Raw genomic sequence first — 27960 nt, 5'->3', positions numbered from 1 at the left:
GCCATTCAGTATGATCATGGCTGATCATCCAACTCAGAACCCTGTACCAGCCTTCCCTCCATACCCCCTGACCCCCGTAGCCACAAGGGCCATATCTAACTCCCTCTTAAATATAGCCAATGAACTGGCCTCAACTGTTTCCTGTGGCAGAGAATTCCACAGATTCACCACTCTCTGTGTGAAGAAGTTTTTCCTCATCTCGGTCCTAAAAGGCTTCCCCTTTATCCTCAAACTGTGACCCCTCATTCTGGACTTTCCCAACATCGGGAACAATCTTCCAGCATCTAGCCTGTCCAATCCCTTTAGGATTTTATACGTTTCAATAAGATCCCCCCTCAATCTTCTAAATTCCAATGAGTATAAGCCTAGCCGATCCAGTCTTTCATCATATGAAAGTCCTGCCATCCCAGGAATCAATCTGGTGAACCTTCTTTGTACTCCCTCTATGGCAAGGATGTCTTTCCTCAGATTAGGGGACCAAAACTGCACAAAATACTCCGGGTGTGGTCTCACCAAGGCCTTGTACAACTGCAGTAGTACCTCCTTGCTCCTGTACTCGAATCCTCTTGCTATGAATGCCAGCATACCATTTGCCTTTTTCACCGCCTGCTGTACCTGCATGCCCACTTTCAATGACTGGTGTATAATGACACTCAGGTCTCGTTGTACCTCCCCTTTTCCTAATCGGCTACCGTTCAGATAATAATCTGTTTTCCTGTTTTTGCCACTAAAGTGGATAACCTCACATTTATCCACATTAAATTGCATCTGCCATGAATTTGCCCACTCACGTAACCTATCCAAGTCACCCTGCATCCTCTTAGCATCCTCCTCACAGATAACACTGCTGCCCAGCTTCATGTCATCTGCAAACTTGGAGATGCTGCATTTAATTCCCTCATCTAAGTCATTAATATATATTGTAAACAACTGGGGTCCCAGCACTGAGCCTTGCGGTACCCCACTAGACACTGCCTGCCATTCTGAAAAGGTCCTGTTTATTCCCACTCTTTGCTTCCTGAGCTGCCAACCAATTCTCTATCCACATCAATACCTTACCCCCAATACCATATACTTTAAGTTTGCACACTAATCTCCTGTGCGGGACCTTGTCAAAAGCCTTTTGAAAATCCAAGTATACCACATCCACTGGTTCTCCCCTATCCACTCTACTAGTTACATCCTCAAAAAATTCTATGAGATTCGTCAGACATGATTTTCCTTTCACAAATCCATGCTGACTTTGTCCGATGATTTCACCGCTTTCCAAATGTGCTGTTATGACATCTTTGATGACTGACTCTAGCATTTTCCCCACCACCGATGTTAAGCTAACCGGTCTATCGTTCCCCAGTTTCTCTCTCCCTCCTTTTTTAAAAGGCGGGGTTGCATTAGCCACCCTCCAATCCTCAGGAACTAATCCAGAATCTAAAGGGTTTTGAAAAATTATCACTAATGCATCCACTATTTCTTGGGCTACTTCCTTAAGCACTCTGGGATGCAGACCATCTGGCCCTGGGGAATTATCTGCCTTTAATCCCTTCAATTTACCTAACACCACTTCCCTACTAACATGTATTTCCGTCAGTTCCTCCATCTCACTGGACCCTCTGTACCCTACTATTTCTGGAAGAGTATTTATGTCCTCCTTAGTGAAGACAGAACCAAAGTAGTTATTCAATTGATCTGCCATGTCCTTGCTCCCCATAATCAATTCACCTGTTTCTGTCTGTAGGGGACCTACATTTGTCTTAACCAATCTTTTTCTTTTCACATATCTATAAAAGCTTTTACAGTCAGTTTTTACGTTCCCTGCCAGTTTTCTCTCATAATCTTTTTTCCCTTTCGTAATTAAGCCCTTTGTCCTCCTCTGCTGGACTCCGAATTTCTCCCAGTCCTTAGGTGAGCCACTTTTTCTGGCTAATTTGTATGCTTCTTCTTTGGAATTGATACTATCCCTAATTTCCCTTGTCAGCCATGGGTGCACTACCTTCCTTGATTTATTCTTTTGCCAAACTGGGATGAACAATTGTTGTAGTTCATCCATGCGATCTTTAAATGCTTGCCATTGCATATCCACCGTCAACACTTTAAGTGTCATTTGCCAGTTTATCTTAGCTAATTCACGTCTCATACCTTCAAAGTTACCCTTCTTTAAGTTCAGAACCTTCGTTTCTGAATTAACTATGTCACTCTCCATCTTAATGAAGAATTGCACCATATTATGGTCACTCTTACCCAAGGGGCCTCTCACGACAAGATTGCTAATTAACCCTTCCTCATTGCTCAACACCCAGTCTAGAATAGCCTGCTCTCTAGTTGGTTCCTCGACATGTTGGTTCAAAAAGCCATCCCGCATACATTCCAAGAAATCCTCTTCCTCAGCACCCTTACCAACTTGGTTCACCCAATCTATATGTAGATTGAAGTCACCCATTATAACTGCTGTTCCTTTATTGCACGCATTTCTAATTTCCTGTTTAATACCATCCCCAACCTCACTACTACTGTTAGGTGGCCTGTACACAACTCCCACCAGCGTTTTCTGCCCCCTAGTGTTATGCAGAACTCCAAGTACAGAAACAAAAAATAAATGCAAAATAGAAGTAGAGGATGAACCAACAGTTTGTTTTTATTCATGCATGGGTGGTGTTTATTAATTACCCTTATCTCTCCTGAATTGAAGGCAATCATGAATCAACCAAACTCATGCAGATTTGTACTGGGGCAGTGGCCAGATGGTCAGGGATTTTGGATCCTCCTCCCGAAACTGTCAAGAAGGCAAAGTCAAAGTTGCTTAGTGCCCACACGCTAAAGTCTGATGGGCCAATTTTGATCTAAATAAATACAATTGAAGATCATATATGACTCTAATATCCATAATGTTTTAGAAAATAAATTTGCAAGCTTTCCTTGATTGTTTAATTCCACCTCTGCTGCCCTTCAAGTAAACTGCCTTTCAGAGAAAAAATACTTCTATGGACCACTTGGTGGCAGCAGAAGCCAAAAATTGATTATAATCATCTCAGGATACAATGGCTTCAAAGCAATTATGGATACTTTGCAAACACGAGGAATTCTGCAGATGCTGGAATTCAAGCAACACACATCAAAGTTGCTGGTGAACACAGCAGGCCAGGCAGCATCCTGGGGGTCTCGGCCTGAAACGTCGACTGTACCTCTTCCTGGAGATGCTGCCTGGCCTGCTGCGTTCACCAGCAATTATGGATACTTACTAGTTTTTGCAATAGCGTTTTTTAAAATCCTCACTTCTACTTTCTCATGCACTCACCACTCCTCCCCTAGGCCCTCTCACATCGGTTTTGCTTTGATAAACCAAAATAAGCAATAAGGTTGCTGGCCTGTGGAAATAGCAAACTGCATTACGTTATCTTCAAATGCTGATACTGAATTCACCGTCTCCACGTTACAAGGCTGTGATTCAATCTTGCATGGGGGCAATAGTTCAACTGTTAAATTAATGAAGATGTTGACTACTGTCCTGTACTTCTAACAAAAGATATAATTTTCGTAAACACAAAATACTCTGCAGATGCTGGGGTCAAAGCAACACTCACAACATGCTGGAGGAACTCAGCAGGTCGGGCAGCATCCGTGGAAGTGATCAGTCAATGTTTCGGGCCAGAACCCTTCGTCAGGACTGTAGAGGGAAGGGGCAGAGGCCCTATAAAGAAGGTGGGGGGAGGGTGGGAAGGAGAAGGCTGGTAGGTTCCAGCTGAAAAACCAGTAAGGGGAAAGATCAAGGGGTGGGGGAGGGGAAGCAGGGAGGTGATAGGCAGGAAAGGTGAAGAAGGAATAGGGGAAAACACAATGGGTAGTAGAAGGAGCCGTTGTTGCTCGTGGCTCTACGCATTGAAAAATAATCTAAAATAGTAATTTTAATTTCTATGTTCCCCAATTCAAAATAACTGCTCCTCGGATATCTTTAGCAAAAATCTACAATTTATCCCACTTTCCAATGTAAGCAAGAACTCTGATTAGAGATTCATATACGTTGGAACTCCATTTGTTAAATAAAATCTACTCCAACCTAGATGGCTCAATGAGAAACAAATTAGGTTAACTTTATTCTGACTGGCCGTTCTGCACAGATTGTTATTCTGTGTTGTTAGAGAAAGTCACTGAATATTGTGTATGGCTGAAACTAATTCAAGCTGTTATTCGTGGAAATATTTTTATATACCTAATGCAGACTAATATGAAGCCTCATGGGACTTAAACCAAAAACAGAAACTGCCAGATGTAAATGTCAATTTATTTTGTACGTTCTGTATTTACATAACATTAGTTGTACACACAAATCCAAAGTTCTCCTTCACACTGTCGAGAATGTTATTCTCCCTAGGCAATGAAGGATTGCAATGCAGGAAAAGTACACCCAAGAACAGAGTGTTCTGGATGTTGGCCTCAATCTTTCAGAACCGCACACACTCTCACTGCCAGCTTGGTATATTCATTTACTATACAAAACATGTTTATTAACTGAAGTAATTACTATGTATTTAAAGGGGAAACAAGTCAATCATTTTGTATATAAGCTAATACCCAGAGAGACAGAAATTCACTTCACCTGCCCAACTCACTTCACACACAGTGGTTATAGCCCACAGAACTAGTCTCCACATGTTCATATCACCAATTTAAAAATGGTTCAAATTATATTTCAGGGATAAATTAACAGTTCTAATTCATTTTTAAGTATCTTTACCATAAACCTGTGATGTCAATATCTTGGAGTCATGCAACAATTGTGACACCTGAGACCAGTTCACCATGGTTCCATGCTGGTCAAGATAGTTTCTGAGCCCAATTCCACCTTCCAGCACTACATCCATTATTATAGAGTCATAGAACACTACAGCACAGAAACAGGCCATTTGGCTCATCTAGTCTGTGTTGAACCATTCACCTGCCTAGTCCCATCGACCTGCACCCAGACCGCAGGTCTCCATATCCCTCTCATCCATGTACATATCCAAATTTCAATTAAATGCTGAAGTCCACCCTACACCCACCACTTGCACTGGCAGCTTGTTCCACACTCTCACCACCCTCTGAGTGAAAAAGTTACCCCCCATACTCCCCTTAAACTTTTCACCTTTCACTCTTAACTCATGACCTTTCGTAGCTGTTCAGTGGAAAATGCCTGCTTGCATTTACCCGATCCATACTCCTCATAATTTTGCATACTGCACCTCTGTCAAATCTCCCCTCATTCTTCTACGTTCTAGGGAATAAAGTCCTCATTTATTTAGCCTTTCCCTATAACTCAGGTCCTCCAGTCCCAGCAACATCCTTATAAATTTTCTCTGCACTCTTTCAATCTTATTTACATCTTCCTTGTTGGTAGGTGACCAAAATTGCGTACAATACTCCAAATTAGGCCTCACCAATGTTTTATACAATTTCAACATAACATCCCAACTCCTGTGCTCAATACATTGATTTATGAAGGGCAATTTGTCAATAACTTTATGACCCTATCTACCTGCCAAGCCATTTTCAAGGACTTATGTGTCTGTATTCCCAGATCCCTCTGTTCTACCACACTCCTCAGTATCCTACTGCTCACTGTAAGACCTACCCTGGTTGGTCCTCCCAAAATGCAATAACTCACGCTTGTCTGCACTAAATTCCACCTGCCATTTCTCAGCCCATTTTTTCCAGCTGGTCCAGATCCCACTGAAAGATTTGAGTCTTCCTTGTTGTCCACCACACTCCCAATCTTGGTGTCATCTGTAAATTTGCTGATCTAGTTTACCACATTATCATCCAAGTCGTTGATATAGATGACAAACAACAACAGACCCAGCACTGATCCCTGCAACGCTTCACTAGTCACAAGCCTTTAGTCAGGGAGGCAACCGTCTACAACCACTCTCTGTCTTCTTCTGCAAAGCCAATAATCCAATTTACTACTTCAATTTGAATGTCAAGCGACTGAACCTTCTTGACCAACCTCCCATGCGGAACCTTGTCAAAAGCCTTGCTGAAGTCCATGTACTCAACATCTGCCTTGCCTTCATCACTTTCCTGGTAACTTCCTTGAAAAACTCTAAGATTGGTTAGACATGACTAACCATGCACAAAGCCACATTGACTATCCATCATCTGTCCCTGTCTATCCAAATACTTATATAGCTGGTCCCTTAGAACACCTTTCAATAACTTTCCTACTACTGATGTCAGGCTCACCAGTCTCGGCTATTCCTGCACATCACAGTATCATTTAAATATAATGTGGATTTCTGCCACGACCATGCCATATGTCCCATAAATCTATTACCATGGGTACAACAATATTTCTTCTTCTCCCTCTAATCGCTCTTCCAATTATTTTACATTCCATGGCTCTTGTCTTTCGAGCCCTTTGTTAAGGAAACAGATTTGTCCCAGTTACCCTACCTTGACATCTCATCAATTAACTCATCAGCCTTGTCTGATCCAAGGAAAAGAACCAGAGCTTATCTAAACTTTCCTCATACCTGAAATATTCCAGCTCTGGAAAATTCCTTGCAAAATCCCTGTGTACTTCTCCAGTGCAATTGCACCACTCTTATAATTTGATGACCAAATCTGTGTGCAGCACTCAGTATGTGATTTAAGTAGTGAGGTATGTGGGTGAAGTAATATTCTCCTGCTCTTCGATTCCATTCCCCATTCATTTAAATGAACTCACTAACTTTTTGGAAAACATTAAATGCAGATAAGTGTTGTACTAATTTTATTTTATTGCTTTTAATTACTAGTTTTAATTAAATATATAATTATTAACATCCTTAATATTTACAGTATTTTTTTACAGTATTTTTTAAAATACCTGTTTTTCAGTCTTTGATAGATGACAGGCACAAGGTGCCAGAAGGTACTAGAGCCAGTGCCTAAAGATATATTTTCCGAGGCTTATTCACAGTACGGAGCTTGTTCTGCCTTATCCGCTGGGTGAGGAGGGAAAGTTTCCAGTCCTGACAGTAACCCTGGCTCAGGACCGTTAGACCCAACAATTGCCTCTTTCACTTAGAATGAAGAAACATCTGGCCTCTACCTAATCATGTCAACTGCATCTCAGTACAAACAATAACTAAACATTCACTTTCATACACTAATTAATCCCAGATACAGTCTGTAGCAATTTTTCAAGGCTACTCAATGGACAAAGCTGTAGTGAAGTGACATTCAAGTTCCTCTGAAAGTTACTGTAATATCAAAGTGCCAGAATGAATGAACAATAGTTGGAAAATATCAACTCATTCCTAATAAAAAGTCGCAACTGGCAATTATATTTTTCAGTCTAAAGTAAAAGTGATGTCATTATTGGGACAATGCAGTTTGTTATCTGGACTTACCTAGAACTAGCCCATCCCATCAAGAGATTAAATGCCGCCCAGATTAAAACTCCAAGGCCTAAACCAATAGTTTTCAAAATTGGAACAACAGTTATATTCCCTAAAAACAAAGATAGGAAACCAAAACATTAATTCTCGAATTCAGATTCATTTGTTAAATAAACATAATAGAACTGAAACTGAGATTTATGGACCACTCTGTTATGACAGACAACTAGGAAATTATGCTCTGTAACCTTCTGGTTTAATAGGCTTACCTGGTATTTGCACCTCGATTCATGTTAACAGCATTTATGCAAACCTTCCACTAAAGTATTCATGTATTCGTTTTAAATGACAATATTGTGATGAACTTACAACTGTTTGGAAACAGTTTGGAAATATGTCATAAACACAAGAGACCCTGCAGATGCTGGAAATCCAGAGCAACACACACCAAATGCTGGAGGAACTCGGCAGGCCAGGCAGCATCTATGGAGAGGGATAAACTGTCGACATTTCGGGCTGAGAACCTTTTTGAGGTATACATCATGTCATTTTTAAAAAATGTTTTAAATAATGTACTTTTAGCAAATACAAAACCAATTTCAATGAAATGACTGGCATAGCAAGTTGACAATATTGGGCTGGATTAGAGGTGTAGAAATGGGAATTACCACTCATTTAAATAAAAAATTTGATAGCACTATTGAGACTGAAGTGCCCATTGAGTGAGTTAGCTTGTAATGTATGGCAAATGTGAGTCAATGCATAACTATTGCAGACTCTAACTGAGGTACTGTTGAGGGGCAGATCTAGTTCTATTTTTTGTAATCTATTCATTGTATCACTATGAAATATGAAAAATGAAATTATTCTTAGTTGCATGTTGTATTGCTTTCCCTGCCTAACCCCAAACATGAAATATTACTCATTAATTCTTAGTGCTTTGATAGAAGGAATCAACACTTTACATTGATGTTATAGTATTTAAATTTGAAAGGTCAAGGCCTAAATCTTAACCTTCATTTACATTCTATTCAAGGTAAGGTGCTGAAAATGCAAACTGGAAGCAGTTTCTGTAAGAATTTCATTCAATTTCTTTTGATGTGCCACCCACAAGCAGTCTGAAAAATAAACTGGAGGCCTGTTAGGTAAGAAAATCGACAGCACAAGGCCACAATTTAGGGAGGAATGGAAAGTTTAAATGTGGGAAAAATGCACAGTTTAAAATTTAAAAATTCACAGTTTAAATGCACAGTTTCCCGAGCATAGGTTGGGATGGCAATCATTATCAGGGTAGACAGACACAAATAAAAGTGAGTCATATTAGAACAGAACACATTACAGCTCAGTACAAGCCCTTCAGCCCACAATGTTGTGCTGACCTTTCAACCTACTCTGTTATCAATCTAATCATTCCCTCCCAGATAGCCTTCCACTTCTCTTTCATCCATGTGCCCATCTTAAAGTTTCTAAATTGGCTCTACCACCACCACTGGGAATGTCCCACACACTCAGCACTCCATGTGTGAAAAAAAACTTAGCTCTGATATCCCCCCACAATCACCCTAAAATTATGCACCTTGTATTAGCTATTTCTGCCCTGCGAAAAATGTTTCTGGCTATCCATTCAATCTATGCCTCTTACTAGCTTGTATAATTCTATCAAGTCACCTTTCACCCTCTTTCCTTCAAAGAGTTAAACTCCAGCTCACTCAACCTATGCTCAGAAGACGTGCTCTCTAATCCAGGCAGCATGCTGGTAAGTCTCCTCTGCACCCTCTCCAAACCTTCCATGTACTTCCTATAATGAGGCGACCCAAACTGAACACATTATTCCAAATGTGGTCTAACCGGGGTTTTATACAACTGCAGCATTACTTTGAGGCTCTTGAACTCAGTCCCCTGACTAATAAAGGTTATCACACTATACACCTTATTAACAACCCTCTCAGATGCACGGCAATTTTGAGGGATCTATGGACCTAGATCCATGATCTCTCTATTCCTCCACATTGCCATTAACTTTCAAATTTGACCTTTCAAAATGAATCACTGCCCACTTTTCTGGGTTGAACTCCATGTGCCACTTCTCAGCCCAGCTATGCATCCTACCGATGCATCACTGTAACTCATGAATGCTTTTAACACTATCCACAACTCCACTAACTTTGGTGTCATCTTTAAACTTACTAACCACAACCTTCCACTTCTTCATCCAAGAAATTTAAAAAAAAATGCCAAGACAGCTTTCTGCAGAACAACACTAGTCACTAACCTCCAGGCAAAATAAGTTCCATCTATAACCACCCTCTGCCTGCTTTGAATCCACACAACCAAGTTTCCCTGGATCCCATGCCTCCTGACTTTCTGAATGAGCCTACCACGGGGAGCTTTATCAAAAACCTTACTAAAGTCGATATATGGCACATCTGCTGCTCTACCTTCTCCAATAATTTGCCCACCATTGAAGTGAGAATGACAGGTCTGTAGTTCCCAGGGTTATTGCTACTCTTCTTCTTGAACCTCCAATCCTCTGGCACTACTCTTGTGGCCAGTGAGGGCACAAACATCATTGCCAAGGATGCAGCAATCCCTTCCCGTTTCCCACAGAGACCCAGGCATTTCCCCAGCAATCCCTTCCCCTGTTTCCCACAGAGACCTGGGGCCTTTCCCCAGCAATCCCTTCCCCTGTTTCCCACAGAGACCTGGGGCCTTTCCCCAGCAATCCCTTCCCCTGCTTCCCACAGAGACCTGGGGCCTTTCCCCAGCAATCTCTTCCCCTGCTTCCCACAGAGACCTGGGGCATTTCCCCAGCAATCCCTTCCCCTGCTTCCCACAGAGACCTGGGGCATTTCCCCAGCAATCCCTTCCCCTGTTTCCCACAGAGACCTGGGGCATTTCCCCAGCAATCCCTTCCCGTTTCCCACAGAGACCCGGGGCACTTCCCCAGCAATCCCTTCCCCTGCTTCCCACAGAGACCTGGGGCATTTCCCCAGCAATCCCTTCCCCTGCTTCCCACAGAGACCTGGGGCATTTCCCCAGCAATCCCTTCCCATTTCCCACAGAGACCTGGGGCATTTCCCCAGCAATCCCTTCCCATTTCCCACAGAGACCCGGGGCATTTCCCCAGCAATCCCTTCCCCTGTTTCCCACAGAGACCTGGGGCATTTCCCCAGCAATCCCTTCCCGTTTCTCATAGACAAACTGGGCATTTCCCCAGCAATCCCTTCCCGTTTCCCACAGAGACCTGGGGCATTTCCCTTCCAGCAATCCCTTCCCGTTTCCCACAGAGACCCGGGGCATTTCCCTTCCCCTGTTTCCCACAGAGACCCAGGGCATTTCCCCAGCAATCCCTTCCCATTTCCCATAGACAAACAGGGCATTTCTCCAGCAATTCCTTCCCGTTTCCCACAGACACCTGGGGCATTTCCCTTGTAATCCCTTCCTGTTTCTCATAGACAAACAGGGCGTTTCCCCAGTAATCCCTTTCCCTGTTTCCCACAGAGACCTGGGGCATTTCCCCAGCAATCCCTTCCCATTTCCCACAGAGACCCGGGGCACTTCCCCAGCAATCTCTTCCCCTGTTTCCCACAGAGACCCGGGGCATTTCCCCAGCAATCCCTTCCCCTGTTTCCCACAGAGACCTGGGGCATTTCCCCAGCAATTCCTTCCCCCGTTTCCCACAGACAAACGGGACATTTCCCTTCCAGTCCCAGGTGCTTACCTATCATAACGTTTTTCAGAAGTCCCAGCACACCCTTTTTCTTCACGTTGCTGTTTGTTTATTTCGCGATATAGTGCAGAGTAGGTCCATCTGGCCCTTTGAGCCACGCTGCTTCAGCAACCCCACAACCATGATTTAACCCTAACCTAACCGCGGGACTTTTTACAGTGACCAGTAAACACAGGTCTTTGGCCTGTGGGAGGAAACCGGAAGAGCTGGAGAAAACTCACACATTCCACAGGGAGGACGTACAGATGCTCCTTACAGAGCACGTTGGGATTGAACTCTGAACTTTGATGCCCTGAGCTGCTATACCATCGCACTAACTGCTACACTATGTGGCATAGTGGTTAGCATATTACCATATTAGCTAGTTTTACAAAGTCCCCATGGTTTCTTCACCCTTCTATCCTTTCCTTGGCTCAAGGGGACAAACCTATCCAGAGTTCCTTGCAAGTACTCCCTAAACAACATCCACATTTCCATTGCATGCTTCCCCGAGTATATCCATTCTCAACTTACACTTCAAAATTCCTGCCTAATAGCACCATAATTCCCCTTCTCACAGAGTCTGCTCCTATGCTTCTCCAAGGCTATAGTAAAAGTCAGAGAATTGTGGTCACTGTCTCCGAAATGCTCACCCTCTGAGAGATCTGACACTGAACTTGGTTCATTACCTGACATCAGATCCATTGCGGTCTCACCTCTAGTCAGCCCGTCTACATCTTCCACCAGGAATCGTTCCTGGACACACCTAACAAATTCTGCCCCATCGAAACCTTTTGCACCAAGGAGGTGCCAATTAATATTAGGGAAGTCGAAGTTATCCATGAAAACAACTCTTGTGATTTTTGCATCTTTCCAAAATACTTATTCTGCCCTCAAGTAATGACAGATGTTGAGGAACAAACAGAAATCACTCCCAATAGAGTGCTTACTCTCTTCCTGTTTCTGACTTCCACCCACACGGACTCAGTGGACAATCCCTCCATGACATCCTCCCTTTCCGATTAGGAATGCCACTCCTCCACCTCTTTTACCTCCCTTCCGTCCCTTCTGAAACATCCAAACCCCGCAACATCCAGCAGCCAAACCTGCCTCATGCCAGCCAAGTCTCCCTAATGGCCATAATGTTGGAGAATTTTTTTTTAACAAAAGCCACAAAAATTATTTACTCACAAAATACAAACATCAGTGATTTACAAGACTGTTAACAATTTCAAATTAAAATATGGGTACTACTATCTAGAGATACTCAATTCCCTGGGAGGCCCACTGCTCCTGGACATCGCTCACTTTGCCTATCGTGAGCACATGCTATGCTCCCTCCCTAAGAATACTTGAGTACAAACATACCTTGGAAGGGGGCAGACAGTTGGCTTGGGCAGAGCCTTTGACTAGCAGCTGCCTGGACCCCCGGAAGGCCATTTTGCCGGGCTCAGGAGCAACCCCTCCAGTAGACCCCCTAAGTGACCCTACACCCTCCATACTGGGTACCCATATGTCAGAAGGCGAAGGCTGAAGTCAATCAAAACTTCACGAGCTGCCCCTTCAGATACTCAAACAGGGGCTGCAAGCTCCCACACTCCATATAACCATGGTACACTGGCTGATCCCAGACACGGAAAGGAAAGGTGGACAGGGCATCAGTGACCCGGCACTGCCCAATGCAACACCTTCCAGCCAAGGTCCCCAATGTACAGGGCAAGGAGCCCTGCACGAAGAGAAACACACTGCAGACCTCCCCCGCCGGCAGATGGTAAAACAGACGGGCAGGGCTTATCCGGTCGGCAGGCAAGGGCAAGGAAGCGAAAGCAGCCTGCACAGGAGTCGTCTCCGCACGTTGCGAAGCAGCACAGTTGGCATCTCTGCATTCTGGCTTCTTCTGGGTGCTGAAGACAAAAGCAGTGGCTGGGACCAAAGTTACCAGCCACTACTAGTGCATGGGGGCCACCGGCTGATTTAGGACCAGTGCATTTCTCCGGTACAAAACTGCACAAAGCAGGCTCCACTGGTATCCCAGCTGGGCAAAGACTTTCATCTCTATATCCTGCCAGACCTCCTCACTGGAGTGCAGATGGACCCCCAGATAGAGGAGGCGCATGGCGCTCCACTCCAAGAGTTTTAACCCTTTCAGGCAGGGAGTCCATCGCCACTGACCTACCAAAAGACCAGCTCACTTTTCCCAGTTGACTCCTGCAGAGAACGTCGTCACCGTAAGCCGAAAGCATGACCTCCATTGTCTGGTTTGCGTCGAATCAAACCCATCAACTTCTCATGGAGAAGGCACAGGAATGGCTCCACGCAAACACAGCACAACTTCCCCAAAACTGGGGCATCCCCCTCCCAAAGCACAAGGGCACTGCCAAGGACCCGTTGACTTTGTTGGACAGTATGTTCATCATCTTATTCCTGAGTCATCTTGCATTTCAATGGCTGCAATTTTGTCCTACTGACTGCTTATACTTCCTGCTTCTCTATGTGCTGCCTGTATACCAACTGCCCCTTCCTCTGACCTATCACTCTGGTTCCCATCCCCCTTGCAATATTAGTTTAAACACTCCCCAACAGCCCTCAAAAATCTGCTCACAAGGATATTGGCCTCCCTCAAATTCAGGTGTAACCCTCCTCTTTGTACAGGTCATGCCTTCCCCAGAAGAGATCCCAATGATCACAAATTTGAAAACTCCGCCGCTGCACCAATTCCTCAGATAGACAAACTCCACATTAATTCTAACAACTTTTGGCCCAATATGTTCAACAGATATCAAACAGCTTGGTTAAAAAAGGTCAACATTTTCTTATTTCATTCCATTTTTACAACGCATACACACATGTACACATTTGAAGTACTGGGCTTAAGAAACAAATAACACTTACCAGTTGCCCATACAAAACCTCCGAGCATAGCAAGAGGCCAGAATTTAGGGCACTTCAATATTAAGTTGACGATCAGAGACACAACCCATATTCCTGCACAAAGAATCCACTGGAAGAATAACCCTGAAAGAAATGTAATTGGAATTGTATTGACGTTTTCCCTTCCCCAGTCCCCACAGCTCTACAAGCTCACCATCCTTAGGTTTACGTTGACACACAGTTCACTGACGGAAAAAAACGTGTTCCCATATAAAAAAAATTACTTAGTGAAACAGCGGCAAATTTAGAACGTGTGTAACAACATATATGTAGAAAACATGCAAGGATGCCGGGCTGCATGCACAAGTAGCTGCTGTATGTGGGAATTTGATGACACAGCAATAATTGAACATTTTGTTAAAAAAACAGGAAAGAGTAAAAAGAGTCAAGGAGGCAGAACTACTTAAGGAGCTATTACAGTGCTGGACTAAGAGCAGCACAGAATCCAACTGATTGAAAAATCAAGAAGGGCACCACCAGGAAACTGGCTTACTAAACAGTGAGAGGGAGATAGAGGACGACGTCTGCGGGGATATTTATAGACGTGCAAGAACTGTTGGATGATGAAATTGTGGGACTTCTATCACCCCAATATTGATTGGGATGAAGTTAAAAGACAGTGGGGGGGGGCTATTCTTGAAATAATTTCAGAATTTTCTTGGTCAGAATGTTTTCTGCCCATTGAATTCGGATGCATTACTGCGGGAATGAGGTGTGCCAAGTGGACCAAATACTTGGGGTTATCATACCAAAAGACTTAGATTGATAAAGGAGAAGGCCAAGCAGTAAACTTCCTGTTTGGAGGAGGGCCAATTTCAATGCAATTTGTTAATATTGGGACAGGATAAAGTTGAGCCAGAGATTTAGCAAGTAAAACTATATGAGAAAAGGAAATGTTTTAAGTATCAACATACAAGAGAAATGAAAAAAATTTTTACAAGCGTGTGAACTGCAATCTGAAGATAAGCAACTTGGTCGTAACAAGAACCAAGAATGGAACCTGTACATAGAGGGAGTGGAAAGTACCTTATATCAATCTTTATTAACAACATAGAGGATGTTGTTAACACTGTATATCAGAATAAATAGAAATAGTGGAGATACAAACTGAAAAGAAGGAATACTGGTCTGAATGTAGTGCATTCTTGAACTGTTTAGGTTAAGTGGTGAAGGAGATTGCAGAAAGTTTGCCAAAATGTTACAGTCCTCCTTGGATGCATGGGAGTTGTTGAGGATTGAAAAATGAGGAGTTTGAGCACCTTTGTTTGAGGAGTACATGGCAAGCAACTACAAATTGGTCAATTTAACTTCACTGGTGGGGAAGCTTTTATAAGCAGCTAATGAAAGAGAGTTGCATGGATTTTTGCTTCTTAAAAGCAAATTGCATTCATCAACTTGACTGAAATTTTTGATAAGTTTGAGGAACAACAGCCAAAATGCACAAAAAGGAGAAGCAATTCTCTACGATCCTTAGTTATTGAATTTATTCAAAACAGATATCAAAAGATTATGGCAATTAAGGCAAATGGGAATAGTACAAGAAACTGGCACCAAGGCAGGAGATAAATCACGATCTTTTGAATTACAAGAGGGGCCAGAGAGCCTACTTCTGCTTCTAATCCTTATATTCTCAATGTGGCTTTTCAGAGGGCATTTAATATTTCACAAAAAGACCAAATTGTGGCAGCATGGATAAAAATAAAAACTTAATGTAGAAAGCAGGGAGTGGTGTTAAGTTACTGCCTTTCAGAGTGGAGGTTAGTTCTCTATGCTAGCACCAGATAGTTAGTGTTTGGACTACAGGTTTTTCTGGTTTATCATTTGGACAAAGGTGTGCAGGGTAAAATCTCCAAATTTACAGATGATGTTAAAATTGGCAATGTGGTAAATAAAGAGGACAGTAACAAAAACAAGAGGATCTACAAAGAGTTGGTTATGATCTCAAAGTCTGGTTCTGTAATCACAGTACGGGGTAGAGTTAAAAGGGAAAAAAAGTAAATAATTTGAAGAACTCCAATGAAAGAACAAGAGAATCACACTAAGCTGATTGCTATACAAAGAACTGGCATGAATTTAGTGAGCTTCATGGTCTCCGTTGTCAGAAAGTTTCTATGCGCTTGATCTCAAAAGAGTTGGAAGTACAAAAGTAAGTTATCTTGAAGCTATTTTGAAGTACTACAGGTAGCTTCAGTCTCTGTATCCTGAAACGATATACTTGTCTAGGAGTAGTGCACAAACGATTCATTGAATGGATTCCTGGGATGAAGAGTTTGCCCTAAATGGAGAGATTAATTGACAATGATCAATAGATTCTGGAATTTAAAAGAATGAGAATGAGATGTATAAGACTGAGAAGAATTGACAGGACAGATGTTGAAAGCTTTACAGAAATGTTTCAGCTGAGCAATAAATGTGATGATTTCATGAAAAACAAAATTTATAATAGTTAATGGATTCTTCAATGCCACATTTATACCTTGAGGACAGATTGCAAATTATTTTGAAGCTCACTATCTGAACAAGCATTAGCAATAGATAGCATGGCATTCAAGGTACTATACATGATAATTGAAGCAGAGCTGCATAATTACCATCACCGGTATCATATTTCTTCACCGGAACAAAATTGCTCCCAAAAAACACAACTGAAACAGCACAGGCTGCGAATCCGAATGCCAAATGACTTCCATTTTGTCCAGATGTTTTGTTTGAGTTATGCATTCCCACGATGGAGGGCTGATCCCAAGTGTGAACAGCTGTGACATTGGGGCTTTTCCAGTAATCTGCAAAAACAAAAATCCCAAAAGATGAGGAAATGTGCATCATTGCCTCTACACTCTGTAAAGAGAAATGGACAAAAATATTATCTTCCCAACACATCTGCCTGGATATAGTCTATAGCACCCTGTTCCCTGCCTGTTCACATGACTGCCTAAAAGTCTCTTAAATGTTGCTGCCTATCTGTTTCCACCATGTCCCCTGGCAATACCTTCTGTGTAAGTAGAAAGTTGCCTCATATATCTGCTTTAAACTTTGCCCTCTCACCTTAAACATACAGTGGCATGCAAAAGTTTGGGCACCCCGGTCAAAATTTCTGGTACTGTGAATAGCTAAGCGAGTAAAAGATAAACTGATTTCCAAAAGGCATAAAGTTAAAGATGACACATTTCTTTAATATTTTAAGCAAGAAAACTTTTTTTATTTCCATCTTTTACAGTTTCAAAATAACAAAAAAGGAAAAGGGCCCGAAGCAAAAGTTTGGGCACCCTGCATGGCAGCACTTAGTAACACCCCCTTTGGCAAGTATCACAGTTTGTAAATGCTTTTTGTAGCCAGCTAAGAGTCTTTCAATTCTTGTTTGGGGGATTTTCGCCCATTCTTCCTTGCAAAAGGCTTCTAGTTCTGAGAGATTCTTGGGCCATCTTGCATGCACTGCTCTTTTGAGGTCTGTCCACAGATTCTCAATGATGTTTAGGTCAGGGGACTGTGAGGGCCATGGCAAAACCTTCAGCTTGCACCTCTTGAGGTAGTCCATCGTGGATTTTGAGGTGTGCTTAGGATCATTATCCTGTTGTAGAAGCCATCCACTTTTCATCTTCAGCTTTTTTACAGACGATGTGATGTTTGCTTCCAGAATTTGCTGGTATTTAATTGAATTTATTCTTCCCTCTACCAGAGAATGATCCACCCCTGTGCTTAACAGTTGGAGAGGTGTTCTTTTCATGAAATTCTGCACCCTTTTTTTTCATTGCGGCCAAAAAGTTCTATTCAAAAAGTTCAAAGGAACATCAAAACAAGCCTGATGCATTTTGGAAACAAGTCCTGTGGACTGATGAAGTTAAATTAAAAATGGCTCCATCATTCCATCATGGCTGATTTATTATCCCTCCAAATCCATTCTCCTGCCTTCTTCCAGTAACCTTTGACGCCTGACTAATCAAGAACCTATCAATCTCTGCTTTAAATATACCCAATGACTTGGCCTCCACAGCCATCTGTGGCAATGAATTCCATAGATTTACCACCCTCTGGCTAAAGAAATTTCTCCTCATCTCTGTTCTAAAGGGACATCCTTGTATTCTGAGACTCCTGTACTACTGAAAACATCCTCTCAACATCTACTTTACCTAGGATTTTCAATACTCGATAGGTTTCAATGAAAATCCATGCCCTCTTCTAAACTACAGCAATACTATTTCAAATGAGGTTTCACTGAAGGAAATTTGACATCCAATGATATGTGATAACAAAAGCTAAGACCTGCAGGAGGTAAGTTAGCCCTGACCTATACTAGGAACATGGCTCTATCTTCTACCTCTGTTTCCTTTACTATACCAGCTATAATTCATATTGACAGCAGTCTTAACCACAGTCAGTATTCAGAGCCCTTGTAAAGATTCACAAGTCCTATGAATGAAAGATGGCACAGCACATTTCAATGCGGGTTCTCCAGGTCCAACCAAAGGAGTAATTGTTTGTCGTTTGTGTCATTTTTACAACCGCACAGACATTGCTGGATATTAAGAACATCAGGTACTGCAGGTCTACACCATTGGTAAGTTGCCGGACAGCGATGGAACGGTGTACGTGTTGTCGCCTGGACTTGTTGCGTACCGCTATTGTGGTGCCTGACCCAACAATTGTGCAGGTGATTGTCTTGGGCATTTTTATTGCGATCACAGGACCCTGTTGGACAGATGTCTGTCGATGTTGTGGTTCAGGCTTGTTGTTTATTTTTTAGGTTCCTAGGGATGGTTTGGGGGACAGCGTGGGGAGTTAGGGGTTGGGTTGGGGTTCAGGATCAAGGGTGAAAGTGAATGAAGAGCCAGGAGCAGGAGCTTGTGTTCAGAGTGCAGATTGGAACACTCCCTGGTCAAAGGCCAACGTTCTGCAGAGGACACCGATTCCCAGGTTGCCGAATTCTAAGTCGGGGGGTCCGTACAGGTGGGAGTCACAAGGGCTGACCAGCAGGATTGGATGGAGGTCCGTGTGAGTCCGGGAGTCAAAACCTGTGGCGCTTGTGGTCAAAGGTCAGCAATCCAGGAGGCATGAAAGTTCAATCCCGTGACTGGCGAGTCCTGGGGTTGAGGCCAAAGTTCAATACCGTGATTGGGGAGTCCTGGGGTCGAGCCCAAAGGTCAAACCCATGATCAGCAAGTCCTCGGGTCGGTGAAGTCTGGAGGACAAAGTCAAATGTCGAAGCCCAGAACTTAGTGCGTCCAGAGGTAGAGAGCGTGCCTAGGCCAGAGAATGGAGGCAGGAAGCCTGATCTCTGCAAACCTGGGCCAGAGACTGGAGTCTGGAAACCCAATATCCGCAGGTTTGTGTGTCTGGGGCCAAGGACTAAAGGCAGCCAGTTCTAGGGTTGGAGGCCTGTGTGTGTGAGGGGGGTGGAGGTGTGGGAAAAGGGCTCGTTTTGTCCTGCTGTTGTTGCCCCTTGTGTGTTGTGCAGTGCTATTGTTGTGTTGAACACTGTGGGCATGAAATGGTGGCGCTGGAATGTGTGGTGATACTTGCAGGCTGCCCCCAGCACACCCTTGGGTGCGTTGTTTGCGATAACAATTGACGCATTTTACAGCATGTTTCAACCTACCAGTGGTAAATAAATCCGAATCTGAAAAATCATATCTCTAATAAATAATTTTATAATTAATAAACTCTGTACTCCCTGTAAAACAAAACACTCAGCTTATTCTGCATTTTTAGATAATTCTGTTATAAAAGCAGAGATAATGCATTCAGGGATTAATTTCTCTTCTGCAGGAGCAATGTCCTCCACACTTCTTCCATGTAAGCAGAATTCTGCTCACAGATCTGACACAAAAAAGAGAGTGGTGAATCTGTGGAATTCTCTGCCCAATGAAGCAGTGCAGGCTACCTCAGTAAATATATTTAAGACAAGGTTGGATAGATATTTGCATAGTAGGGGAATTAAGGGTTATGGGGAAAAGGCAGGTAGGTGGAGATCAGTCCATGGCCAGATCAGCCATGATCTTATTGAAAGGTGGAGCAGACTCGACGGGCCAGATGGCCCACTCCTGCTCTTACTTCATATGTAAGATTAAAAGCAGCAGTAAAGGCAGACAACACACACAAAATGCTGGTGGAACGCAGCAGGCCAGGCAGCATCTACAGGAAGAAGTACAGTATAGGAAGAAGGCAGACACTCTGACTTGGGGTCAGCCTTAGTTCTGAAGGTTGATACAGCAGTGGTGCTTTTCAAGTATCAGATCCTTGTCCCATTGTCTGTTCAGTACCCCAAGAGATCAACTAGCTTGCAGTCCAAGGTACTAATGCTCTCCACTTCACAGGATCACTAATTCACCTCCCACCACGATCTCTCAGGCAGGTGTTCACTTCAATCAGCCAACCCAGACTATTCCTTCAGTTAGCCTTGGGCAGCTTCTCGTGAGTCATCGACAACATCTATCGTACGCTGATTTAGTATGAGTACACATCCAACAACCATGCTGGAATAAGTCAGCTCTGAATGTCCTGTTACCACAAATTCTGTAGTATAATTATTTAAAAGCTGTGAAGCCAATTATCAGTTATGTACAATCTTCTACTTACCAGAATTGATATCACCATTTTCTTGATAGCTGATGGCTGGGGTTACGAAGATTATGCTAATGCTGTATACAACTGCCCAAAGTGCCTGGATGCCCATTTAATTAGATTGGTGTAACACGATACAGAAAAATACCTGAAACCAAGGGAAACATTGTATTAAAATTAGTGTTTGTAAATACTTTTAAAGTTAACAAAACACCACCTACATTACTTGGGAAACAATAACTTCGTGATGCAATTCCAAACCTTGTAATGAAGCTGAATTTACACAGGCTTAAGTGTGTTTAGATGGCAAAACATTGATATGTTTGATTAGCAGAGAAAAACTGAGTCATTGCAATCTTCTTGGGCAGTCCCTCAAGAGTCAAAGAGAATCAGCTTCCACTCAATTCACAATCAGAATCAGGTTTATTATCACTGGCATGTGACATGAAAGTTGTTAACTTAATAGTAGCAATTCAATGCAATACATAATCTAGCAGAGAAAAAAATAAAAATAATAATAAATAAACAAGTAAATTAATTATATATATCCAAGATTTTAAAAATGTGCAAAAACAGAAATACTGTGTATTTAAAAGATGTGAGGTAGTGTCCAAAGATTTAATGTCCATTTAGGAATCGGATGGGAGTGGGGAAGAAGCTGTTCCTGAATCGCTCAGTGTGTGCCTTCAGGCTTCTGTACCTCCTAGCTGAAGGTAACAGTGAGAAAAGGGCATATCCTGGGTGCTTAATAATGGACGCTGCCTTTCTGAGACATGCCCTGGGTACTTTGTAGGCTAATGCCCAAGATGGAGCTGACTAGATTTACAACCTTCTGCAGCTTCTTTTGATCCTGTTCAGTAGCCCCTGCATACCAGACAATGATGCAGCCTGTCAGAATGCTCTCCACGGTACGTCTATAGAAGTTTTTGAGTGTATTTGTTGACATGCCAAATCTCTTCAAACTCCTAATAAAGTATAGCCGCTGTTTTGCCTTCTTGATAACTACATCGATACGTTGGGACCAGGTTAGATCCTCAGGGATCTTGACACCCAGGAATTTGAATCAGCTCACTCTCTCCACTTCTGATCCCTCTATGAGGATTGGTATGTGTTCCTTTATCTTACCCTTCCAGAAGTCCACAATCAGCTCTTTTGTCTTACTGACGTTGAGTGCCAGGTTGTTGCTGCGGCACCGATTGTGAATTGTGAATCTCTTGAATTCTGGGTGCCCGATGAGCGCATTGTGAAACCTGCACCTTGCTGTATTTGGAGCAGGAGTTGGGATGGTCTATAGGTGCAATGAGAGGTGGTGCACTCTTTCTGTCATTCCAACTAGACTTCTGCACGCTTACAATGAAGAGATCTAAGATAATCATTACCATCATCGATAATTCTTGTCACTTTTGATCTGATACACTCCAGGGAACCCACAAGGCAAAGAGGATGTTGGGCTTTTTTCAGGGTAGCTTTGAAAATATCTCTAAAGAAATTCCCCAATCCTCCTGCTAATCTTTTGTCATGTAGAAGCTTAAAGTGGTCTGTTTCAAGAGGCTGGCTTTGAACATGCAAGCAAAGAGGTTTGGTAGCTGTAGAGCTGGTTTACGTCTTTAGCTGACCTTCTCATTGGATTTAAAGGATTTTGTAGAATATTTGGAAGTACCTTACCAATGCTTTGAAGCACTTGCTCTAGGTAGTCCATTTCCTTAATTCATCTCGCAGGATATGGATCATTGCTGCTTGTAGACAACAAGCTCTGCACAAGGTTTGAGATAGTCGTCTTCTAATATTTTGGGAGATTTCAGGAGGCAGATTTTGGAAAGGTGCAAAAGTAACAGTTTTTCCATGGGACTTCAACTTCCCTCACATTGATTGGCACCTCCTTAGTGCAAAGGGTTCAGATGGGGCAGGATTTCTTAGCTTCTTAAGGATTCCTGACTCAATATGTAGACAGACCAACTAGGGAAGAGGCCATATTAGATCTGGTGCCAGTCCTCTCAGTAAGAGAGCATTTCAGAGATAGCAACCACCACCTCCCGATCTTTACTATAGCCTTGGGAGGGATAGGAGCAGATATTATGGGAAATTATTTACTTGGGATGGGGTAATAATGATGCTATTAGACAGGAATTGGGGAGCATAAACTGGGAACAGATGTACTTGGGAAAATGCACAACAGAAATGCGGAGGTTGTTTAGGTAGCACTTGTAGGGGGTTTTTGGATAGGTTAGTCCCATTGAGGCAGGGAAAGAAGGAACCATAGCTGACAAGAGATGTGGAACATCTAGTCACATGGAAGAAAAAAGTTTACTTAAGGTTCAATAAGCAAGGATTATACAGGCCTAGAGAGAGCAACAAGGTAGCCAGGAAGAAGCTGAAGAATGGACTTAGGAGAGTTAGAAGGGGCCATAGGAAGGCCTCCGCGAGTAGGATTGAAGAAAAACCAAGGCTTTCTACACATGTGGATGGCCAAAAGTAGGGGAGGTCCTTAACGAATACTTTGCTTCAATATTTTCCTGTGAGGGGGACCTTGACGTTTGTGAGGACAGTGTAAAACAGGCTGAAATGCTGGAACATGTCAATGTTAAGAAAGAGGATGTGTGGGAACTTCTGAAAAACGTTAAAATAGATTAAGTCACGGAGGCCAGATGGGATACTACAAGAAGCAAGGGAAGAGCTGGCTGAACCTTTGGCAATGATCTTTGTATCCTCACTGGTCACAGGAGTAGGACCAGACTGGAGGGTGGCAAATGTTATTCTTTGTTCAAGAAAGGGAGTAGGGCTAAACCTCTGAATTATAGGCCACTGGACCTTACATCAGTGGTGGGCAAATTATTGAAGCTGATTCCTAGAGATAGGATTTATGAACATTTGGAGAAGTACAGTCTGATTACGGTTAGTCAGCATGGCTTTGTGAGGGACAGGTCATGCTTTACGAGCCTGATTGAATTCGTTGAGGATGTGACAATGCACATTGATGAAGGTAGAGCAGTGGATGTGGTGGATATGGATTTGATAAGGTTCCCCATGGTATGTTCATTCAGAAAGTCACAAGGCATGAGAGTTAGGAAAACTTGGCTGTGTATATACACAAAATTGGCTTGTCCATGGAAGACAGATAGTGGTTTAGATGGAGCCTATTCAACCTGGAAGTTGTTGACCAGTGATGTTTCACAGGGATCGGTTCTGGGACCCCTGCACTACATGATCTTGCTTTAAGTAACTTGGATGAGGAAGTGGATTGGTGGGTTTGCAAGTGTACGGGTGGTGTGAGGGTTGATGAGCTGTGGATAATTTAGAAGGCTGTCGTAGGCTACTACATGACATCTCAGGCTGAGAAGTGGCAGATGGAGTTCAACCTGGAAAAGTGTGGTGATTTACTTTGGAAGGTCGAATTTTAATGCTAATAGCCAGATTCCTAGCGGTATGGAGGAACAGAGGGATCTTGGGTCCAGGTCCACAGATCCCACAAAGCTGTCATGCGTATGGTGTGCTGGCCTTCATTGGTCCAGGGATTGAGTTCAAGAGCCATGACGTAACGTGTAGCTCTACAAAATCCTGGTTAGACGACACTGGGAATATTGTGTTCAGTTCTGGTGGCCTCATCAAAATGTGGAAGAGGGTGCAGAGATTTACAAGGATGCTGCCTAGACTGGAGGGCAGGTCTAATAAAGAAAGGTTGAGCGAGCTAGGGCCTTTGTCCCTGGAGTGAAGGAAAATGAGAAGTGACTTGATAGGAGTGTACAAGATGATAAGAGGCATGAATCAATTTTTTCCCAGGGCAGAAATAGCAAATATAAGGGGGCTTGACTTTAAGGTGATTGGTGGAAAGAATAGGAGTAATGTCAGATTTAAGTTCTTTACACAGGGAGTGGGGGGTGCGCAGAATGCCTAGCTGGGCCGGTGGCAGGTACACTAAGGCCACTTAAGGAACTCTTAGATAGGCACATGGATAGCAAAATGAAGGATTATGTAGGAGGGATGGGTTAGATTGATCTCTGAGTAGGTTATTAGGTTGGCACATGATAATTGACCGAAGGGCCTGTACCGTGGGTAATGTTCTGTTGTTATATCTTTTCCCTCAAATAGCCGAAGGCTAAGTCAGGCACTGCTGAATGTCACCACTCTTTTTTTGAAATGTTACTCCAAAAGTGTATACAATGGGTTTACGGAGGACCTTTTGTTTTCTTTATTGCTCTTGTTTGGAGGGTTTTGAGGAGACTGGAGTGCTGTGCAGCAGGGGCCAGCTAGTAGAAAGCTTTTGTTATGCAGAGATTTCAAGGCCTCAAGGCAGAGAGAGGCTTATTACAGGAGATCCAATAAACACTACATAGGTTCTTCAGTGGTGTCAGGACGATTTAGGATTCAACTACACAAGGACCCAACTCATAGCTATGATCCGAGGTCAGTGAGGTAATCAGCACTTCTGGAAGAAGCACTTCAAAAGAACTCCTCAAAAGGCCTGTCTTTGATGCCAACATTATTGAGTCCATCTTACAGCAGCAGAGAGCAAGAATCTATCCTGATGTCGGGCACTCTCTGTGTGGAGTTTGCACTTCTCACTGTGAACATGTCGGTTTCTTCTGGTGACACCAAGTTACATTGCACGTTCCAAATTCATGCTGGTTCTTAGGTTATAAACTGTCCCTAGAGGCAGAATCTGGGAATGGACGGTGGGGAAGTTCTTGTGAACATGAGAGAGAATTTTTAAAAATTGAGTTAGTAAAATTGGGTAGTTGATAGTTATGGGGGAGTGTACTGTTTCTATGCAGTACTCTCTATGACATTATTACAGCCGCATTGCCGTCCCAAAGAGCATGAAAATTCCGTGTCAACTGAAAACAAAATTAAGCCTCTGAAATGGATTGTGCCCCCACATCCAAAACTTCATAAATTCAGACACTCGGCTTCCTCAACTGAAAGAAGTATATCATATTAAGGGACCAGCAAAGTTCATATCATAAACATGACAAAATCTTCAGACAACACACTAAAAATGCTGGTGAATGCAGCAGGCCAGGCAGCATCTGTAGGAAGAGGTACAGTCGACGTTTTGGGCTGAGACCTTTATGAAGGGTCTTGGCCTGAAACGTCGACTGTGCCTCTTCCTATAGATGCTGCCTGGCCTGCTGCGTTCACCAGCATTTTTTGTGTGTTGCTTGAAATTCCAGCATCTGCAGATTTCCTCGTGTTTGTGTTTTTAAAATCTTCAGCCACTGGGAATCCAAAGCAACCAAAACACACACACACAAACAGCTGGAGGAATTTAGCAGGTCAGGCAGCATCTATGGCGCTGAATAAACAGTCGACGCTTCTGGACTGGGAAGGAAGAGGAAAGAGGCCAGAATAAAAGGTGGGGGTGGGGTAAGGAAGGAGGCTTGCCAAGTGGGTGGAAAGGTGAAGGGCTGGAGAAGAAGGAATCTGATAGGAGAGGAGAGTGGACCATAGGAGAAAGGGACCCAGGGGAAGTTATCGGCAGGTGAGAAGAGGAGTGAAAAAAGGAGGGGAGAAAAAAAATTCCAGAAATCATGCCATCAGGTTGGAGCTACCCGGTCGGAACAGAAGGTGTAGCTCCTCCACCCTGAGGGTGGCTTCACCCTGGTACAAGAGGCCAAGGACTATCATGTCGGAACGGGAATGAGAATAGGAATTAAAATATTTGGCCATCGAGCTGTTCCGCTTTTGACGGATAGAACGGAGATTCATATAAGCCGTGATTCTATTTTCTTTACTTCTCGCCGGATAGCAAGATAGACACATCTCAGAGAATGGAGAGATTAGCAAAGGGCAGGTGAGTTTGCAACCTCAGTTCGACGGTGGAACTGCCTACATGAAGGCTGATTTATCCAGTTCACGGGTAGTGAACACGACCAGGCTCCCCGAACAATATGCCCATTTCTCCCGGGACACTCACCGTCTCTCTCAGTCAAACTCGACTCGTTCATGTGACCCGCGCTGATGACTCAAAGCTCAGCTGTTCCTGTGACGATTGCGACATCCGAGGCCGTGGTTTGCACCGATAGCCCGGCCCCCTCCTCTCGCCTCTGTATGTCTAGCGTCTGATTGTTTTTGTTTAAAAATTTCTCCATCTCAGTGAGGAAGCACCACAGCTAATTAACTATTTGAATTGATCTTTGTAAATAATTATTAAATAGGAATAATGAAAACAATCACGCCTTCCAGTCAGGGAATTGAACCCCGTTCGCCCGCCTAGTAAGGCAGGGACATTAACCCGTGGCATCAAGGCCCACAAAAATAGTTAACTTAAAGTTTGATAACTGGTAGTATGTTGATAAGGTATTTTTAATCGACAACTTGCTGCGGGGAGGAAAGATGAATATTCCCAGCTTTTACCATTTTTATTTCCGCTTATTTTCTCTTTAACGCTATTTAACCAGTTCTCGAAACAGACACTCAGTTCTTCGAACCGTCACATTAAGAGTTCCCGGAGCGGCCTCCGCGGCAACGGTGCGATCCGACCTTAACTGACGGACCGCTTTATCCAACACTTTTGCTCCGTCCGCAACAAGGATTTCACAGTGACCAACCATTTAAAATCCACCCCATATTCCCATTCCTCTGACGCGTCAGCCCATGCTCTGCTCTACTGCCCCGGTGAGGTTTGGAGAAACAACAGCTCATTTGGGTAGCCTCCAACTTCCGGCAATGTCTCACCCCTCTTACCTCTTCTCTTCAGCTGCCTATCACCTTCGTTTGCTGCTCCTTCCCCTTCCCTTTCCCCATGGACAACTCTCCTATCAGATTCATCCTTCTTCAGCCTTTACCTTTTCCACCTATCACCATCATGCTTTTCATTTCCCCCCTTCTCCACCTACCTCCCCTCTCACCCCCTCAGTTGGCTTCACCTATCACCTTCCAGTTTGTACTACTTCTTCCCCTCCCTCCTTTTTCTGGCTTTTTTCACCTTCTTTTTCAGTCTTGATGAAAGTTTATCATGCAAAGTTTGTTAGGACATCACTATCAAATTTAATATTTATTTTAACTGATTCTGATAAGTGCGTATTTGACTTGCTAAAAAGCATAAACTTTGTGATATTATTTGAGTTATTTTGGGGGTGGAACTAGTAGGTATACTTCCTGCATTTTGTGTGTGTTGCTCTGGATTTCCAGCATTTGCAGACTTCCTCCTGTTTAGTGGATACAGCACTTTCTGTCTCTTTGCTTTGCTTCACACTCCAAATCAGTAGGTGGCGGTAATGCACTTTATCATGGTGCATTAGGCTTTGTAAGAAGTCCTGGTCTCGATTCTCAGCCCGAATCGTGGGCTCTAGTCCTCTCCGTAGACGCTATCTGAACTGCAGTTTATGTGTGTAAATTTGGATTTCCAGCATCTACAGAATCTCTTGTGTCAAAGATGTTCTCAAAGTTGCCTTGAAAAGTATAATATCC

General features: G+C 43.2%; 1 protein-coding gene across 3 annotated transcripts in view; it reads right to left on the bottom strand.

Annotated features, from left to right (window-relative positions):
* The window catches only part of tmem144b (transmembrane protein 144b), a 109704-nt gene that overhangs the window by 35666 nt on the left and 46078 nt on the right, over positions 1-27960 (bottom strand). Inside the window, exons 1-5 of one of the 3 annotated variants that reach the window (XM_063046404.1) lie at positions 27235-27290; positions 20569-20701; positions 16587-16778; positions 13957-14079; positions 7368-7467 (exon numbers count right to left, since the gene is read on the bottom strand). In XM_063046404.1, coding sequence (XP_062902474.1) covers positions 7368-7467; positions 13957-14079; positions 16587-16778; positions 20569-20665 — 512 coding nt within the window. In that variant the 5' untranslated portion in view covers positions 20666-20701; positions 27235-27290. Of the gene's footprint in view, positions 1-7367; positions 7468-13956; positions 14080-16586; positions 16779-20568; positions 20702-26464; positions 27191-27234; positions 27291-27960 lie in introns of those variants that run through there. The other 2 variants (XM_063046403.1, XM_063046405.1) reach the window with 2 other exon arrangements.

This window comes from Mobula hypostoma, chromosome 4, assembly GCF_963921235.1.
Source record: "Mobula hypostoma chromosome 4, sMobHyp1.1, whole genome shotgun sequence".
Lineage (NCBI taxonomy): Eukaryota > Metazoa > Chordata > Chondrichthyes > Myliobatiformes > Myliobatidae > Mobula > Mobula hypostoma.
The sequence above is the reverse complement of the archived record's forward strand: the minus strand, read 5'-3'. Positions and strand labels throughout refer to the sequence as shown.